General features: G+C 40.4%; 1 protein-coding gene across 1 annotated transcript in view; it reads left to right on the top strand.

Moving 5' to 3' along the window:
* The window catches only part of FGF2 (fibroblast growth factor 2), a 65265-nt gene that overhangs the window by 913 nt on the left and 43841 nt on the right, over window positions 1-20511 (top strand). Inside the window, 1 exon segment of the mRNA XM_044913084.1 lies at window positions 11-298. Within this exon segment, the coding sequence (XP_044769019.1) occupies window positions 11-298 (288 nt within the window).

Raw genomic sequence — 20511 nt, 5'->3', positions numbered from 1 at the left:
CCTAAGCTCGGAGTGAAGGCCCCGGGCCGGGTCGCGGGCCGGGGCCGGGGCCGGGGGGCGGCGGCGGCTCCCCGCGCCACTCCAGGGGCGCGGGGACCCCGGCAGAGCCCCGGTGGGGCCATGGCAGCCGGGAGCATCACCACGCTGCCCGCCCTGCCTGAGGACGGCGGCAGCGGCGCCTTCCCGCCCGGCCACTTCAAGGACCCCAAGCGGCTGTACTGCAAAAACGGGGGCTTCTTCCTGCGCATCCACCCCGATGGCCGAGTGGACGGGGTCCGGGAGAAGAGCGATCCTCACAGTGAGTGCTGGCCGGCTCTTCCTCCCCCATCCCATTTCCATCTCCTGTGGTTCTCTCCCCCACCCCTCGATTCCAGCTTCTTCCTTCTCTTCACTCCGACCTTAGTGGGACGTGTGGTTTCTTTCCGCGCAGCCCTCGGCGGTTTCGGGTTCACCACTCGCCCCCTCCTCCCCCGGAGCTGCGGTGTCGGGTTAGACACTTCCCCCGGCCTCGGAGTGTGCCAGTTTCTCCTGGGAAACCAGGTCCCCTGGGCCCAGAGCCGCAGGGTGCCCGGGCCTGGCCGGCGGGCTCCCTTCGCGCACACAACCTGTTGCTTAGGGGATGCTGGCGGCGGAGAGGTGAGCGGGCTCGCGGAGATGCCGCCCGGGTCCCCACCCTGAAGTTCCAATCCCTTCTGTGTTGGGGGCGCGCAGTCCCGCGGACAAAGACAGAGGGACCAAAGCTGAATTAAGTGCTCTTTATTGGAAAAATTCCTTCCCAGAGTCGTGCCCCGAAACTCCGACTTGGTAGGATCCGAGCCAGCGGGCACACTGCTCTCACCCATTTATTTCTGTTTTTTTCCTAATTGCCGAAAGCTTTCAGAGCAAAAGATATGGACTTTGTTAATAAAGTGCGACACACTTTTGTTGACAGAAGCTGCAAAAACTTTAATCTTCCACCTGCAGTTATTAGCTTTGAGACCTTGAGCCTGTTTCCTCATACCTAAAGTGGGGGTAACGTCTACCTTGCATCAGGTTTGAGGATCAAATTAGAATTTATATAAAGTGCGCGGAGGACTCCTTTCACTAGTGTACACTTTCTTGTTCTGTAAAAACACACACACACACACACATCTATTTGTGGCTATAGAAATAACACTGGCCTACAGTTACTGGTTCTCAAACTTGAGGGGTGCATTAGAATCACCTGGGGGGTTATAACACACTGCTGAACCTTGTCTCCCAGAGTTTGATTCCTTAGGTCTGGAGTGGGGCCTGATGATTTGCATCTCTGTCAAGTTCCCAGGTGATGCTGACCTGGGACCACACTTTGAGACCAACTGGTCTATAAAGTAGAGGAGGAAAAGGGCATAAAATGGGCTGATTAACAACACTGGCGGAATCTGAAAGAGAATCAGAGTATATTTTAACTGTCATCCTGTAAGTGTAGGTGAGACCTCCGTTTTAAAAGCTCTGTGTTTGGCCTTCCTTCCTGGGTTTCAGGTGAAGAATCTGCCCAGGTGCAGAGCTTCACTCCCCAGTAGTTACCTCTTTATCATAGGATGCTGATGGAATGTCATTCACACCTGTGAGGTGACCGAGGACGAGGCCAAAGCTTTGCCATTAAACCTGGGTTGATGAATGAGAAATGTGCTTTTATATTACTTGGGTCTTTATTGATTCCAAAATAACAACAAGCAAAAGATGCAGGTCTAGTTTTTTTTTCAGGCCTGCCGTAATTTTTAAATTTTATCAACCACTTATATTATCCAGTAAAACTGAAAAGATACTTGTAACCCAATATATATGGGTTAGTGCTATTTCTCTATTTTAGTAACTTGAATAGATTTCACAAAATTAAGTTTTAAACATTGTGTTTGAAGTTTGTTTTGCAGTTGTCTTCTAGGTCCACACAGCTGATTACGGTCAGGTGCATATATGTCCTAAGTAGTTTTGTTCTTTTCTAGTAGCACAAACTGTAATAAAAATGGAGCATGTTCTATGACTAGAAGACAGAAGAACTCTCCTCCAGATGAGGTTCATGGTGGGGCTTCCCCTAGTCCTTTTTTTAAGACACTTCATTAATTGCGGAATCATTTCTTTTTTTCTTTGAAGCTTTTGATACTCTTTCCTTTAGAATAAAATGGTATAGGGGCTAGTGAATGAGGATAATTCTGAATTGCATAGCACACTACCACCCTTGTAATAACAGCTGTTAAATTTTTCTTCCCAACTATGAGTTTTTCATAATCTTCTTTTAACTCACTGGTTCTCAAAGGGCAGCGATTTTGCCCCTGCCCCTCACCCCCAACATTTGGCAAGGCCTGGAGACACTTTTGGTTGATATTTGGAATAGTGCTGCTAGTACCTAGTAGGTAGAGGCCAGGGATGCTGTTAACCATCCTACAATGCCCAGGATACCTCCATTATCCCCAGCAAAAAATTTCCTGACCCCAAATGTTAATTGTGCTAAGGTTGAGAGTCCTGCCAACTTGATAACTAGCTAAAGACAGCATGTTAAGAGTGAAGAGTAGAATACTCATCCAAATTTGTGGAAGATAGGGATTTTTTAAAAAATCATCTTTTACCAGGCAATAGGCTGACAAGAATAAAAACCTAAAATGATGAATTTAGACCACGTCTGTGTAGCTCAACCTGGACATAAGTTTAAGTACAGTATATTTTTCTGGCATGTAAAAGATGTACTGATAGTTGACCAAACCAGGGTAAGACTGATGGGAAAGACATAAGAAAAAATGATTATGGACATGATAGAACAATATCTTCCCAACCACATCTCCTCCATTACCCAAACAAATAAGACTGACAAGAAAACGTGGAGAAAGAAAAGCAGAGTTAATGGTTGGCATAATTTCCCACTAAATTATGGCTCAGATATCCAGACCTATTTGAAAAGTTGAACAACCCATGGCCTCATTCCTCAAACGGTTTTGTCCAGTTGACCTGAAAATCTCTCAGAGGTTTATTACTTTGGCATTAACATTTTTTGCCCAGATGTCTTCTAAAATCCAAATACCTTTGAAAAGAACAGTTCAGTCATTATCAGATTTTAACATTTAGTGTGAGTTAAATTGTGAGTATAATTTCTTCCCCCATAGCTGACTAGGACTGGAATTTAGGGAGGGATGGTATAAATGTGGGGTGCTGGTTAGTGTGAGGGGTGTGGCTCAGGTGCTGAAAGAGAGACAGGGCAGGGAGGTGTGGGGCAGGGAGGGCAGAGGTAGAAATAAAAGGGGAGGAAGAAGATGACTGAACATCAATTTTCCAACTTCTCAGTGTTGTTGAAGGTCACTTTTGCTTCACACCTGGGTATTCTTCTGTGTTGTTTTCACTTGACAGGGCTGATTTTCCTGCACTTTCTTCATAGTCCTGGAGTAACTTTCTTTTGATATGAGAATTTTGATAAAAGCAAGATGTGGTGACAGAGTCTATGTTTCTCCAGTGTGTGTGCTGCTCACCCAGCTTACTTGTGGTGTCCTAGATGTTTTGATTGGCCTCTTCAAATGCCCATGGGATCGTGTAACATTAAGTATATACTTTAAAGCCGTGAACCATGTAAAAACTTCAGAAGAAAGAACATTTTATCCCAAAGAGCACGTACATACACCATGTGCTAGGGAGCAGTGAGTGAAATGTATGCTGCTTATGGACAGTTTAGCATTAAATGTGTTCCAGGTGCTCTTATTTAGGAAAAAATGGCGGTAGTAGCCGTGCTGTTTCTACCCTTGGGCTTCTAGGAGGTGGCGGCCTGTTTGCCATACTTCTCTGCTGCCAGGCTCCAGCGGACACTGAGACTTGGGAAAGGCAGGGGGACCTGCCCACTCCTGTGTGGAGCAGGGATGGGATCCTGGCCCTCCTGACACCTGTGCCCTTTGCCACGGCACGTATTCCATGCAATTCCAGTCATAAAAACAAGGGCTTGTGAAATTCAGAGGGAGGCGTCAGACCTTGTAGTTCACTGATCTTGCTTTATAGAAGAGAGGATTGAGGTTCAGAGCAGTAACTGATGACCCGAGTTCATCTGCTGGTTTACCCAGTGATCATCCTGAGTGAGCTTCTTGCCCACCTGGTCCCTTGCCTTCTCTTCCTGCCCTCCCCCAGCCTCACTGCACTCTTCTATTCAGTCCCAAGAGCACCCTCCAGGGCCCCCCTTTGTGGGCTTCCTCCATTTCTTAGCACTGTGGCCAAGTGCGGAGTGGAGTTCTTACTAGTTCACAGGTTGCCTCTAGTTGTGTTCCTTGGGTATGGGATAAAGTCACCTCTCTTCTCTTCCTTCATATAAATAGCATTATTGATGCAGTGATACTAGATTCTCTCCCGCCATCTTTTTTGGGTAATATCTGGCAAGTGGATGCCACGAATTTGCCTTAATAAACACAGTGTTTACTGTAATGCTATTTATGTGCAGTAAACAAATGAAGTAAAAATCTAATAGCTCATTTAATCATGGAAATCATGTAATTGGTACAGCAATGAAAGGACAATTCATGAGTCATAGATATTACCACACCTTAGAAGCCTTTTAAGAAGTGTTTGATGCCAAGTGACTTCAGTGTAGAAAAGGCAGTAGCTCCTTGTGACACACCCTGAGGGCTCTCCTTGTGTTTATAAAATAGCCGGTATGTAATTAGACTTTGACAATGGTGTAACAATGGCGTTCTAAGTATTCTCACTTAGATTTGATACCATTTTGAATGGATGGCCATGATTTTTAAGTTTAATTTGAAAATAAAACATTACAGATGTAATAAAACGCAAATCATTCTTTATATGTTATAATTATAAAATTGACTTTATTCATCCACTCATTGATTCTCAGAAATCACCATCTGTGATACTGAAAAAGGTAATTTTTAGATCTTGCATCATTGGAACTGTTATTTTTCAACCACAAGATGCCTGTACAACAGGATAATAACTACACATGTGCCATGGCCTTTGCTTGTTTTTCCAAATTCCAGTGTTTGTTGATTTTCCAAAAACCCTGCTTGGGCCCCTTTGTCCTGTAGTACACATCTGTTAGAAGGCTGGCCTGGGGTAAGAGCTGAAGACATGAACTGGAATAAGGCAAATCAGCACATTCAGGGCAAAAACCTGAACCCCATGACTATATTCTGCCCAAGCAAATATATTTTGTTTTACTTGTTTTTGAGCTGGTCATTTTCTGCACTCTGAGATCCGAGAGCTGGTCTTGTAAATGCTATCAATGCTCAATAAATATTTAATGCTTGATTGTTTGTAAAATCATTTGGAAGATTGTATCATTAGGAAATGCAGTTGTGGCAGCATGATTTGCAGTGTTTCCTTGTTGTATCCATTGTTAGATTTGCTATTGTGTTCTCTTTTGCTATCAAACTCCTCCTCTAAGCTAGGTTATTTATACCCCCAGAAATTTAGGGGAAGACTACAAGTGGTGACTCCCAGGGAACTTTACCTCTTGAGCCATAGACCGGTTCTTAGAAGCCAGACTAGTCCCATTCTAAATTCCTGTAGGATATTTTTAGTTTGAAGAAATTTGGAGGACCTGGAGGCAACAGCCAATATTCAGTGTTTAATTTATGTCTCATCCCAGCTGTCCTCTGTCACTCTTCCTGTGCAAGGTGACTTTTGACCAGTGTATCCTTAATGCTTGCTTATTCATTTACAGAAATCTGTAGTGCATGTGTGTTTATATTTTCAAAGGGCTACTCACTTCCCCATATTAACTTACCCTCTAGATGGAATTATTCTGTAGAATCCTGAAGTGAAAGTTTTCCAGATTTTTAAGATATTCCAGAGATGATAAAAATGAGGAGGAAGTTCCCAGTGTAATTGAACTGTTGAAAGAAATTTTCCTGTTTAATTTATAATTTAATTAAATTTTTTAAAAAAGATTTTATTTATCTGACAGGGGTAACAGCAGAGGGAGAGGGAGAAGCAGGTTTCCCACAGAGCAGGGAGCCTGATGCGGGGCTCGATCCCAGGACCCTGGGATCATGACCTGAGCCACAGCAGACGCTTAACAACTGAGCCACCTGGGTGCCCCTCTTTAATTATTTAAATTAAGCTATACATTAATTTGTAGTTGAAACTTATAATTAAACAATAAAATGAGTCAAGAAAGAAGTGTTTGTGTTGTTTTTTCCTTAAAGGAAATTTGTACAGAGTAGTAATGATCTGGCTAGATTCTCTGAATATGTTGTTCTCAGTTCCTCATTTAGGCACTTTGAGAAGATGCCAGCACCTTAGGGTGGGAACCAGGAATTCTCCATATAAATAAGCATCATAAAGCCTTAGGACCTTTTCCTCAGGGAGTGCTTACTAAATGTCAGCTGCTGATGAAAACATTTTGTGTGGACCACCCACCCTGTGTAATCACTGCTCATGGGCCCTATGCTGTAGAAAGCTTAGTTGAGGTTTGTGGTTCTCTTGGTGTAGTAATGCATACATTTAGACACTTGGTCAGTCTTTTAATGAAGATGATTATATGTAACAAAGTTATATTTGAAAAGTATTTGGGAATCTTAGAGGCTGGCTATTAACATTTCTTAGAGTAATCTGTATAGAAAGTTGAGTCATTTTTCGGGATCAATAGTTTAAACTTGTTAGGAATTCGGTTTTCTTTAAGAAGCATTTTGGATTTTTTTTATCATGTACTACGTGGTATAAAATTACTTAGGTGTGCTGTGCATTGTTTGTTCATTCTTTTGTGGCCAATATCCTGGAATCCTGTGCTCTCTTCTACTTCGTCGTCTTTTCTCTTTTTTTTTTTTTAAAGATTTTATTTTTTTTTGACAGAGAGAGTGTACAAGCAGGGGAAACAGCAGGCAGAGGGAGAGGAAGAAGCAGGCTTCCTGTGGAGCAGGGAGCCCTATGCAGGGCTCGATCCCAGCACCCTGGGATCATGACCTGAGCTGAAGGCAGACGCTTAACCGTCTGAGCCACCCAGGTGCCCCTCTTCTCTTCTCTTTTTAACTCTGGATCCTGCCCCCCAAAATTCTACTTAAATCATTCTGGGCCCCAGCAGCCTTTCACTTCACACATGTGGCCTCGTCCAATTTGTCACCCTATTTGACAGCCTACTTGATACTTGACACCCTACAATTTGGCACTTGATAGTATTTCCTGCCTTTATCTTCTTGAGAATTCTTTGGCTTCTGTTACACCACATCAACTTGGTTTTCTCACCCATCCAGCTGTCCTTTCTTCTGGGTTCTCATCTTTTTAGTCTTTTGCTTTCATATTCCCCAAGGCTCTGTTTTGGGCCCTCTACTCTTCTTTCTGTTTACTCCTGTTCCTTCAGCAGATCATTTATAGACTCTGTCTGAGTCCCCGATTTCCCATCTCTGTGTTAGGACTGTGTTTCCCCCTGCTTGAAGGACAGGTAAACCACCATAGTCTCAACTCAAAATGCATAAAAAAAGAACTTAACATCTTTTTCTCCAACTAGCATCCCTTTCTACCAAATTTCTGTTTGTAGTGAAATTATTCTTCTGGTCTTCAAAGCTAGACACCTCGGAGCCTTCCCTGCCTTAGTGAGTTTTCTTGGCCCTGTCTTTTGATTTCCCCTTCCCTTTACTTACCTACAACCAGACCCCATCTGACTTCCCTTTTCAAATGTGATCTGTCTGCTCAGTCTTATTTCCCACGATTTACCATCCATACTCTCCTGATGCTGCTGGTGCTCTTCCTTAATTATAGTCTCTCATCTGACAGACCGTCACTGTTACAATGATTGGCCTTTGCTTATGTGAGCCTTGTTTTTGGAAAATCCTTTTTCCTATCAATTCCTCTCTTTCCATTCCCACCTTTCTCTTCAAAAATCTTTTAAGACCTAGCTCAGCAATCTTCTCCTTTGTGAGACGTTCCCTACCTTCCCTGGGAAAATTGTTTTTATCTCTGTTTTCCCCATAGTGCTTGGTACATATTCTACTTCAGAACCTGATGATTTCTGTTGTTGGACATTGTTGATGTGTTTCTTTCCAGCAGTGGGACTGAGCTCGTTGGACTGGGCAAGGACTGGGATAGACTTTTTTTTTTTTTTAAAGATTTTATTTATTTATTCATGAGAGACAGAGAGAGAGAGAGAGGCAGAGGGAGAAGCAGGCTCCCAAGGAGCAGGGAGCCCGATGCGGGACTCAATCCCAGGACCCTGGGATCATGACCTGAGCCGAAGGCAGACGCTTAACGACTAAGCCAACCAGGCGCCCCTGGGATAGACTTTTTGTATCTGACCTCATGCATGGTGGCCACTCAAAGAGTGTTTGTTAAATTCTACAAGTACCTGACAAATTAGCCGAGGCTTCTCACTTCCGTTCTGACCTTCTCACATCCTCCTCCTCTTCGCTTTATTCCGCTGTTTCCTTGAGCTGGAAAGTCCTCTCAATCCTTTTACCTTATCCTAGTCCGAATCGTCCTTCAGGCCACCTTTCTTTCACACCATCCTGGACCATCTTTCCTTTCCCACATGCTTCTAATAGTTTGATGTGTTTTAATTTCATGTCCCCTAATGTTATTGGAAATTCCTAGTTGGGAAGGGTTTAAAACAAAAAAAATCAGGGGCTCCTGGGTGGCTTAGTCGTTAAGGGTTTGCCTTCGGCTCAGGTCATGGTCCCAGGGTCCTGGGATCAAGCCCCACATCGGGCTCCCTGCTCAGTGGGGAGTCTACTTCTCCCTCTCCCACTCCCCCTGCTTGTGTTCCCTCTCTCGCTGTCTCTCTCTCAAATACATAAATAAAATCTTTTAAAAATATATAAAAAATAAAAAATAAATTAAAATTAAATAAATTAAAAATAAATTAAATAAATTTAAAAAAATACAGACATTACCTAGCAATCTCTTACTCTCTTTTCTTCTCTGAGGGTCTGAGACTGAATTGATTCATCCCAGATCCTTTTTGCTCCATTTGCTGAATGACCAGGCTGAAGCCTATGAAGGGGTTCAATCAATATTTGTAGAACGAGCTAGAGCTTTAAATAAATAAACATAAATACTTCAGTATGAGGCATGTAAAGGCGATAAATGCAGCATCACTGTAGTTCTTTCCGCAGACACCTTTCACATTATTCAAAAGAAGTAATAATGGTAAAACATAATCATTTATTGGGATTACTTTTTATGATGGAAGTTTTTCTTTTCAGCTATTGAATAACATCAATATTTCTCGCCAATTCCAGAACTAGTTCTAATCCTCTAAATGAGTACAGATCTGACAATTCATACTTGAATCAGACACGTTAATCCTTAAACCTCTCTCTTGGGGCACCTGGGTGGCTCAGTCAGTTAAGCATCTGCCTTCAGCTCAGGTCATGATCCCAGGGTCCTGGGATCGAGCCCTGCATTGGGCTCCCTGCTCGGCGGGGAGCCTGCTTCTCCCTCTCCCATTCCCCCTGCTTGTGTTCCTGCTCTCTCTCTCTCTCTCTCTCTCTCTGTCAAATAAATAAATAAAATCTTAAAAAAAAAAAATCCTTAAACCTCTCTCTCTCAAGTCTAAGACCAGTGAATCGTTTTATAAATTAGGATTAAGAACTATCTGGTACCATTGTTAGTATCCTTTTTGGCTGTGAGGGAATGGCACAAATAGTTTAATCCTGATGTTCAGATTTATGAGCCAAAATTCATTACCACAATCTTAAAACTCTTAAAAGGACAGAAATTGTATGACAAAGTGAGTCACAGTCTTTGTGATGTGATGTCTGTAACGGTGGGTGGGAGAAATTGTTGAATGACCAGTCTTATTCTACTCCTTTCTAAGCTGAATCATTTTACAAATAGAAAACAATTCATAGGTTTTTCAGTGGTCATTCCAGAAATAGAAAATGGAAGAGAGTAACAGAATCAAATAATACCTCCATTTAAAAAATTACTTTTTGAAATGTATCAGTTGATGAACAGTCTTTGTCTTGAATTAGAAATAAAATTAATTTATTTACTGCTTAATAACATGTAACTTTTAATCTAACACCTCCAGTCCCCCCCCATCTATTAATTATATTAGTTTTCTTGCCTAGATTTTTTTTTCATTCTCCTGTGTAATTTGATCTTTCTCCTCATAGCTATTTCTAGCTTTGACTCATTTGAAGATGGTGTATGTGTGTTGGGGGAAGGTGTCATTTACTTACTGGTCAATGGCTACTTGAATTAGATGGGGATTCAAGGAAAGAAAGTCTCTTTAATCTTGGAAATGATGATCTGGGATGGTATAATCTTGCATTTTGCACGGTTGGTCCTCTTTTGTTAATTCTTATTAGAAACAGAAGTTTGGAGAGCCTTTCTCAGAGTCTTTAATCTTTAAATATAAGATTAATTAACCTTATTTCCTTATCTTCTTTGGGGGTAAAGCGTTTATCCAAAAAATTATGTGAAAAAAGAAATACTCTGAGTGTGTTTCTAAGTTTTAGAAGTTCTTTTTACATACTTATATTTTTACATTACTCTAAACTCAGTAATTTAGTAATGGGAATATAATGCAAGCAAAACTGGGAAGACAGTCTTGCTAACTGGTTTAATAGAGATACTATATGTAAAGAGGACATATACAGTAAATGTTGGATTAAAAAATGATGAATTACAGCAACTCTTTTGGCTGCTACACGGTGGGAAAAGTGAGGCACAGATTATTTTGTGGTGAGGGTATTAAAGCCACAAAGTATTCATGGGATCTGTCCAACCTTGGCCAGATGCCTAGGGAGATTGCTGTAGTGATAGGCAAAGTCTCTGCACAGGGCAGGAAAGGGAGGGCCTGTTGTTTGACCTTCACCTCTATATTCCTAGGACCTTGGTATTTACAGAGTATTTTTTGAATGAATGAATGAAATTCTTGAGAATATGCTCTATGTCAGCTGTACAAATAATATGTTTAATCTTGATTGCATACAAGCTTATGAAGCACAAGTATCATTAACCTCGTTTATAGATAATACAGTTTTGGTATTACCTTTTCAAAACACGATCTCTTTGTGACAAGTAATGAATTAAAACTTCTAGACTTCTTGGTGTTTAGAATGCGGATTCATGGTCAGAATTCTAGATAGACAATGTAGCAGAAATTTGAACAGAGCAATTTAAAAAAAGAATTTAAACTCTTCCCAGAGGCTTTGCCATGTCCAGCAAAGTTAAGGTTTCTGCCATCTTTTCTCCCACGATTTTATTGCATTATTGTTGTTTAGAAAATATTAGTCATTTAATATAAAACAATTCCTTGGGTGCTTGGGTGGCTCAGTCAAGTGTCTGCCTTCGGCTCTGGCCATGATCCCAGGGTTCTGGGATCGAGTCCTGCATTGGGCTCCCTGCTCAGCGGGGAGTCTGCTTCTCCCTCTCCTTCTGTGGCTCCCCCTGCTTGTGCTCTCACTCTCTCTTTCTCGCAATAAATAAATTAAGTCTTTAAACAAATAAAACAATTCCTTAAAATTTAGGGATTGTTTTCTGAAGAACTCAAAGATTTTTAAATGCATGTACAAAAATAGACTAGTACATAATTAAAGGTAAATACTATATAAGAACGGAATGAACCTTGGGGCACCTGGGTGGCTCAGATGGTTAAGCGTCTGCCTTTGGCTCAGGTCATGATCCCAGGGTTCTGGGATCGAGCCCCACATCGGGCTCCCTGCTCAGCGGGGAGCCTGCTTCTCCCCCTCCCTCTGCTTCTCCCCCTGCTCGTGCTCTCTCTCTCTCTCTGTATCTCTGTGTCTCAAATGAATTTAAAAAAAAAAAAAGAATGGAATGAACCTTGAAGATAGGGTCTGGAAGATTAAAATGCAGGATAAGCTGGGGCTTACAGAAAGTGCAAAGAGAATAACTGAAAGGGTGTTTTAAAAGTTAGTTCCTGGGGCGCCTGGGTGGCTCAGTCGTTAAGCGTCTGCCTTCTGCTCAGGTCATGGTCCCAGGGCCCTGGGATGGGGAGCCCCACATCAGGCTCCCTGCTCGGCGGGAAGCCTGCTTCTCTCTCTCCTACTGCCTCTGCTTGTGTTCCCTCTCTCACTGTCTCTCTCTGTCAAATAAATAAATGAAATCTTTAATAAATAAATAAATAAAAGTTAGCTCCTTTCAAGGAAATTTGAGATAGGCTCACTATTTAAGAACACGTGATATAAGACTAAAAACCAACCCTCCAAAAGCAGATGTAGTTGGACCTATTTTATTTTAATCTTCCATTTCATTTAAAAACTTTTTCTTTTAATCTGGTCCATCAGTAGTTTTTTGGTGTCTGCTGTGTGAAGAAATAAAGACCAAGATCGACAAAGACATGTCAAGAAAGCACTTAATCAGACATATCCAGAAATGTATCTAAAATTAAACAACTCTTTCCTTGAAATCACTTTGCCCCCCTTTTCCGACTCCCCAATATTTTTAAACAGTATCACCATCTTTCTTGCCAGCCGGGCCCATCTCTTGGAGCAAATGTGTACTCTTCATCTTCCTCAATGCTCACATCCTTTTCTCAAGCCCTATGCATTTCAGTTATGCAATGTCTTCTACACTCGCGTTGGTCTCCGCACCTTGCCGCAGCTGCCCTGGTTCTGTCCCTGACTGTTGCAACTGCCTGCTAACCCATCCCATCTGTATGAGTCTGCTAGGGCTGCCATAACGAAATACCATGGACTGAGTGGCTCAAGCAACAGAAATCTATTTTCTCATAGTTCTGGAGGCTACAAGTCCAAGATCAAGGTGTCTGTAGGTTTCTTGTCTTCGGAGGATCCTCCTTGGTTAGCGGATGGCTGCCTTCTTGCTGCCTCTTCACTTGGTCATCCTTCTGTGCACACACAAAGTTCGTCTTATAAAAGACACCAGTCAGGTTGGGTTAGGGCCGTCTCTAATGACCTCATTTTAACTTAACCACCTCTCTAGAAGCCTGGTCTCCAAATACGGTCATTTCTGAGGTAGTGGGAGTTAGGGCTTAAACGTATGAATTTGGGGGGCAGTGAGATATAATTCAGGCAGAGTAATCTTTCTGAAGACCAGCTCTGATCATGTTATTCCTCTCCTCTGTGAAACATATGGACTTGAAAGGGTCCAACCCCTGGTACACACATTACTTACAGATGTGGGAACTGTTGAAAGTCTGTAAGAATCATAGAGAATAGGAAATTTACCAGCAGATGGGTACTTGTCATAGATATCAAAAAGTGGAATAAAGATGTTTTCTGGAAACTAGAGACAGGTAGTAAGCTTAATGTAGGTCCTTGTTAAAAAAAAATCCCAAGAGGCTTGAGAATACTGAGAAAAGAAAACACAATAAATAGTATATAGGGTAAAATAATAGAAGAATAGTAACATGCATAAGCTTGATATGTTGATTTCAGTGGGCTATCTGACCTATTTTTTTTCAGGTTTTATAATATTTATACTGTTTTTTAAGTTTTTATTTTAATTCCAGTAACATACATTGTTATAACATTTTCAGGTGTACAATATAGTGATTCAGCACTTCCGTACATCACCCTGTGCTCATTATGACAAGTGCACTTCTTCCTTAACCCCCATCACCTATTTCACCATCCCTCGCCGACCTCCCCTCTGGTGACCATCAGTTTGTTCTCTACAGTTAGAGTCTGTTTCTTGATTTGTCTCTCTCTCTCTTTTTTTCCCCTTTCTTGTTTGTTTTATTTCTTAAATTCCACATATGAATGAAATCATATGGTATTTGTCTTTCTATGACTCAGTTCTCTTAGCATTATACTCTAGCTCCATCCATTGTTGCAAACAGCAAGATTTCATTCATTTTTAAGGCTGAATAATATTCCATTGTGTGTGTACACACACACACACACACACACACACCACATTTTCTTTATCAGTCCATCAACTGATGGACACTTGAGCTGCTTCCATATCTTGGCTAATGTAAATCATGCTGCTATAAACATAGGGGTGCATGTATCCCTTTGAATTAGTGTTTTGTATTCTTCTGTAAATATCCAGTAGTGGAATTACTGGATCAGGTGGTGATTCTATTTTTAACTTTTGGAGAAACCTCCATACTGTTTTCCATAGTGGCTGCACCAGTTTGCATACCCACCAACAGCATGAGGGTTCCTTTTTCTCCACATCCACTCCAACTTCTGTTGTTTGTATTTTTTAATTTTAGCCATTCTGACAGGTATGAGGTGATATCTCATTGTGGTTTTGATTTGCATTTCCCTGATGATGAGAGATGATGAGAATCTTCATGTATCTGTTGTCCATCTGTATGTCTTTGGAGAAATGTCTATTCGTGTCTTATGTCCATTTTTTAATTGGATGATTTGTGGGTATTAAGTTATATAAGTTCTTTTGTATAAGTATATTTTGGATACTAACGCTTTATCAGCTATGTCATTGTAAATATCTTCTCCCATTCCATTGGTTGCCTTTTACTTTTGTTGATTGTTTCCTTCACTGTGCAGAAGCTTTTTATTTTGATGTAGTCCCAAAAGTTTATTTTTGCTTTTGTGTCCTTTGCCTCAGGAGATATATCTAGAAAGAAGTTTTATAGCTGATGTCAAAGAAGTTATTCCCTATGTTCTCTTCTAGGATTTTCATGGTTTCAGGTCTCACATTTAGGTCTTTCATCCGTTTTGAATTTATTTTTTGTGTATGGTGTAAGAAAGTGGTCCAGTTTCATTTTTTGTATGTTGCTATCCAGTTTTCCCAACATTATTTGTTGAAGAGACAGTCTTTTTTCCCACTGGATGTTCTTTCCTGCTTTGTTAAAGATTAATTGACCATATAATTGTGGGTTTATTTCTGGGTTTTCTATTCCGTTTGATTGATGGATGTGTCTGTTTTTGTGCCAGTGCTGTACGGTTTTGATGACTACAGCTTTGTAATAGAACTTGAAGTTCAAAATTGTGATACCTCCGGCTTTGCTTTTTTTTCCCAAGATTGCTTTGGCTATTTGGGGTCTTTTGTGGTTCCATACAAATTTTAGGATTGTTTGTTTTGGTTCTGTGAAAAATGCTGTGGGTATTTTGATATGGATTTCATTAAATGTATAGATTACTTTGGGTAATATGGACATTTTAACAATATTCTTCCATTCAATGAGCATGTATTGTCTTCCCATTTCTTTGTGTATCTTTCACTTCTTTTATCAGTGTTTTTTAGTTTTCAGAGTACAGGTCTTTCACCTCTATGGTTAGGTTTATTTCTAGGTATCTTATTATTTTGGGTACAGTTGTAAATGGGATTGTTTTCTTAATTTCTTTTTTTGCTTCTTCATTATTGGCGTATAGAAATGCAACAGATATCTGTACATTGATTTTGTATTTTTTTACTTTACTGAATTCGTTTATCAGTTTTAGCAGTTTTTTGGTGGAGTCTTTAGGATTTTCTATATACGGTATCACATCATCTGCCAATAGTGGAAGTTTTACTTCTTCCTTATGGATTTGGATGCCTTTTATTTCTTTCTGTTGTCTGACTGCTGTGGCTAGGACTTCCAATACTATGAGAGTGGATGTCCTTGTCTTGTTGCTGACCTTAGGGAAAAAGCTCTCAGTTTTTCCCCATTGACAATGATGTTAGCTGTGGGTTTTTCATACGCGGCCTTTATTATGTTGAGGTATGTTCCCTCTAACCTACTTTGTTGAGGGTTTTCCTCATGAATGGATGTTGTACTTTGTTAAATGCTTTTTCTATGTCTATTGAAATAATCATATGGTTCTTTTCTTTTATTGGTATGATGTATCACATTGATCAATTTGCAAATATTGAACCACCCTTGCAACCCAGTAATATATTCCACTTGATCACGGTGAATGATTTTTTTAATATATTGTTGAATTTGGTTTGCTAGTATTTTCTTGAGAATTTCTGCATCTGTATTCATCAGGGATATTGGCCTGTAGTTCTCTTTTTTAGTGGTGTCTTTATCTGGCTTTGGTATCAGGGTAATTCTGGCCTCATAGAATAAATTTGGAAGTTTTCTATTTTTTGGAATAGCTTAAGAATAGGTATTAATTCTTCTTTAAATATTTGGTAGAATTCCCCTGGGAAGCCATCTGTTCCTGGACTTTTGTTTCTTGGGAGTTTTTTTGATTACTGACTCATTTTCTTTCCTGGTTATCAATCTGTTCAAATTTTCTATTTCTTCTTGGAAGTATATATGTTTCTAGGACTTTATCCATCTCTTCTTGGTTGTACAATTTGTTGGCATATAGTTTTTCATAATATTCTCTTATGATTGCATTTCTGGAGTGTTTGTTGTTATCTCTCCTCTCTCATTTGGAATTTTATTTGAGTCCTTTCTCTGTTTTTCATGGTAAATCTGTCTAGAGGTTTATCAATTTTATTGATTTTCTCAAAAAACTAGCTCCTGGTTCATTCATCTGTTCTATTATTTTTTTAGTTTCTATATCATTTATTTCTGCTCTGATCTTTATTTCTTCCTTCTGCCGGTATTAGTTTTTTTGTTTTTTTTTCTTTTTATGACTCCTTTAGGTATTAGGTTAGGTTGTCTATTTGAGATTTTTCTTGCTTCTTGAGGTAGGCCTATATTTCTATAAACTTGCCTCTTAGAACTGCTTTTGCTGCATCCCAGATGTTTTAGATGGTTGTGTTTTCATTTTCATTTGTTTCCATGTACTGTTTTGTTTCTTCTTTATTTCCTGGTTGACCCGTTCATTGTTTGGTAGGATGTTATTTAACCTCCATGTATATGTGGTCTTTCCAGATTTTTTTCTTGTGGTTGACTTCTTGTAGCGGTTAGAAAATATGCATGGTATGATTTCAATCTTCTTGAATTTGTTGAGGCTTGTTTTATGGGCAAGTGTTCCATGTACACTTGAAAAGAATGTGTATTCTGCTGTTTTAGGATGGAATGTTCTAAATATATCTGTTAAATTCTTTTGGTTCAGGGTGTCATTCAAAGCAGTTGTTCCCTTGATTTTCTGTTTAGATGTTCTGTGTATTGATATAAGTGGGATATTAAAGTCTCCTACTCTTATTGTATTATTATCGGTTAGATCCTTTATGTTTGTTTTTAATTGTTTTATGTGTTTGGGTGCTCCTGTGTTGGGTGCATAAATATTTACAATTTTTGTACCTTGTTGGATTGTCCTCTTTATTATTATATAGTGTCCTTCCTTGTCTCTTGTTACAGTCTTTGTTTTAAAGTCTACTGTGGGGTACCTGGGTGGCTCAGATGGTTGGGCATCTGCCTTTGGCTCGGGTCATGATCCCAGGGTCCTGGGATTGAGTCCCACGTTGGGCTCCTTGCTCGGCAGGGAGCCTGCTTCTCCCTCTCCCACTGTTGCTGCCCCTGCTTGTGCTTTCTCTCTCTGCCAAATAAAGAAATAAAAGCTTTAAAAAAAATAACAAAGTCCACTTTGTCTGATATAAGTATTGCTACTCCAGCTTTCTTTTGACATCCACCTGCATGATAGATGTTTCTCCACCCCCTCACTTTTAGTCTGCAGGTGTCTTTAGGGCTCAAATAAGTCTTTTGTAGGCAGCATATAAATGGGTCTTGTTTTTTTTATCCATTCTGTCACCTTATGTCTTTTGATTGGAGCATTTAGTCCATTATATTCAAAGCAATTATTGATAGATGTGTATTTATTGTCATTTTATTATTTGTTTTGTGGTTGTTTCTGAAGATCTTTTCTGATCCTTTCTTGTCTTTCTCATGGTTTGCTGATTTTCTTTAGTGATATAACTGGATTTCTTTCTCCTTATTTTTTGCATATTTGTTAGTGGTTTTTGATATATGGTTATCCTTAGGTTTGTATATAACTTCTGCATATAGCAGTCTACATTAAGTAGATGGTCATTTAAGTTTGAACCCATTCTTTACACCTCTCCTCTCCATGTTTTAGGTATATGCTGTTATATTTTATATCCTTTTATTTTGTGACTTTCTTGACTGATTTTTTTTACATAAATATTCACTTTTTTTTTTTTTTTTTTACTGCTTTTGTGTTTTCTACCTTATGCTGTCACTTTTAGTTTCTCCTTTCCACTCAGAGATCCTTTTAATATTTATTACAGGGTTGGCTTAGTGGTCATGAACTCCTTTAGTATTTGTTTATCTGGGAAACTGTATCTGTGTGTTCTAAATGAGGGCTTTGCTGGGTAGAATATTCTTGGCTGCATATTTTCCCCATTCATGCTATTGCCTTCTGGCTTGCCAAGTTTCTGCTGAAAAACCTCCTGTCAGCCTTACGGGTTTTCCCTTATAAGTTACTGTCTTTTGTCTTGCTGCTTTTAAGTTTTTTTCTTTATCACTATAATTTGGCAATTTAATTACAATATGTCTTTGTATGGGTCTGCTTCTGTTGATTTTGATGGGAGTTCTCTGTGCCTCCTGGATTGGGATATCTGTTTTCTCCCCCAGATTATGGAATTTTTCGGCTATTATTTCTTCAAATAAATTCTCTGCTCCCTTCTCTCTCTCTTCTTCTGGGACTCCTATAATGCAAATGTTATTACGCTTGATGGAGACACTGAATTCTCTAGGCCTATTTTCATTTTGCATAATTCTTTTTTCTCTCTTTTGTTCACCTTGATTACTTTCTAGTACTCTGTCTTGTAGGTTTTTAATTCATTCCTCAGCTTCTTCCAGCCTGCTGTTCTTTCCATCAAGCGTGTTTCTCATTTCATTTTTGTGCCCTTTATGTCTGCTATGTTACTCCTTATCTCTGTGTTATGGGTCTTACTCATGTTTTCCACTCTTTTGTCTGAGTGTCCTTATGATCATTACTTTAAATTCTCTATCAGGCATGTGACTTATAGCTTTTTCACTTACATCTCTGGTCATGGCCTTGTCCTGTTCTTTCGTTTGGGATGAATTTATCTGTCTTGTTTTATCTAATTAGTCTCTTTGCATGTTTATTTGTGTTAGGAAAGTCAGCTACATCTCCCGCTCTTGAGGGTAATGACCTTATGAAGAAGAGGTCCTAGAGTGCCCTGCCATGTACTGGCCCCTGCTCCCCAGGGTCTGGCACTTCCAGTAGTGTGTCCAGTGTGTGCTGCATGTGCTCTGCTGTTGTGTCCTGGCTGCTTCATCCTCAGGCCACTAGTCTGCAGAGGCTTTCTGTGTCTGTTGTGGGCAGTGTTTGGTCCCCGGCCTGAAGGTGGTGCGTTTTAAGTAGGTATGCTTGTTGTATTTGTGAAATGAGACCTGTCACCACCACTGCCGAACTGAGGCCCTGCAAAATACCCCTGTCAGGAGCCGTGGTGTGGGCAGGGGTTTGGGCCGGTCTTCTGGCGAAGGGGGTCTGCTGTGCTCGAACTGAGGCAAGTGTGATTGGGAGGGGTGGTTCCACTACGGCGGGGTGGGGCTTGGTGTAAGCAAGTTAGTTAGCCAGTGTCTGAGCTGTGCTCGTTCCTGAAGGTGGCTGGGGAGGAAAAGGGTACCTAGCGGTTCCTTTGTTTCTTGAGGTGCCTCTCTGTGAATGCTGCTTCTCTGGGACATGCTCTGAGATAAGCAACTAACCTCCCTGTGTGTGCCCCAGGTGCTCCTAAGATCGCTGTTCCCATGCTGTATGTCCATAGGCTGTTTGCCCTGCCTTTTCTCCAAGAGCAGTACAGTGCCTTCTGACCTCTCCCAGAGCCAAGCATGCTGACCTTTAAAACTGCAGGCTTTAAGTCCCACTGGTTGCAAGAACTCATGAAATTGTTTTCCAAGCCAATTGCTCTGGTGATTCGTTTTCCCCTTGGGTTCCCCTGTGTGTTCATCTGTCTCTCGCCCTTCTCTACTACTGTGACTCCCTCCCCACCCCATTGGCCACGATCCTCCATTTCTCTCCCAAACCATGTCTCTGCACTTCCTATGCTGTGTCCTCTTCTCTACCTTTAGTTGTGGAGTTTGTTCTGCCAGTCTTCAGGCCAATTTCTGGGGTATTTAGGATGATTTGATAGTTATCTGGTTGTATTCATGGGACAAGGGGAGCCTAGGGTCCTCCTACTCCATTGCCATTTTTTCTGTCTCCTGACTGAATTTTTCATACCAACCTTTTACAAAAGAAGTGTGTTTTCTTTGGGAGAGAGTCTAGAGTTTTTCATGTTTGGGCTTGTTAAGCCAGGGCTCATGAACCCCTTCACTTTTAATGAACAGGAAGATAAAAAAAAAAAAAAAAAAAAAGAAGATAAAGAAAATTGGTCATAGGGATTTATTGTTATGATCTAAAAGTATTCTTAATAGCTGACTGTATTATCTAATTACCACCAAAGTTGATACTTTTATAAATCAAAGTTATAATTTTGGTGAGACCCTCCACCCAACTTTTAACAGCAATGTAGCTAATCTTCCTGTATAATAGGAGAATTCATTTACTTATTTACATATGTGTTTTGCAAAAGTAATTTTTCTTGAAAGTCACTTCAGGAAATTACATTACTCAAAGTTGGATATTCTTTGAGTGTTTTAATGAGATTAGAAGAAAAAAATCTGTTTGATTATACCTACATTGCATATTTTCCAGGCTTAAATTATTTTTGGCCTTGTTTAATGACGTAGAACTGTAGAAATTTTATGTGGAAGGATTCTGAAGAACTTTGGCCTTACCCACGGGTCTCACCTCCAGAAGCGGAGTT

This window comes from Neomonachus schauinslandi, chromosome 2, assembly GCF_002201575.2.
Source record: "Neomonachus schauinslandi chromosome 2, ASM220157v2, whole genome shotgun sequence".
Lineage (NCBI taxonomy): Eukaryota > Metazoa > Chordata > Mammalia > Carnivora > Phocidae > Neomonachus > Neomonachus schauinslandi.
The sequence above is the reverse complement of the archived record's forward strand: the minus strand, read 5'-3'. Positions and strand labels throughout refer to the sequence as shown.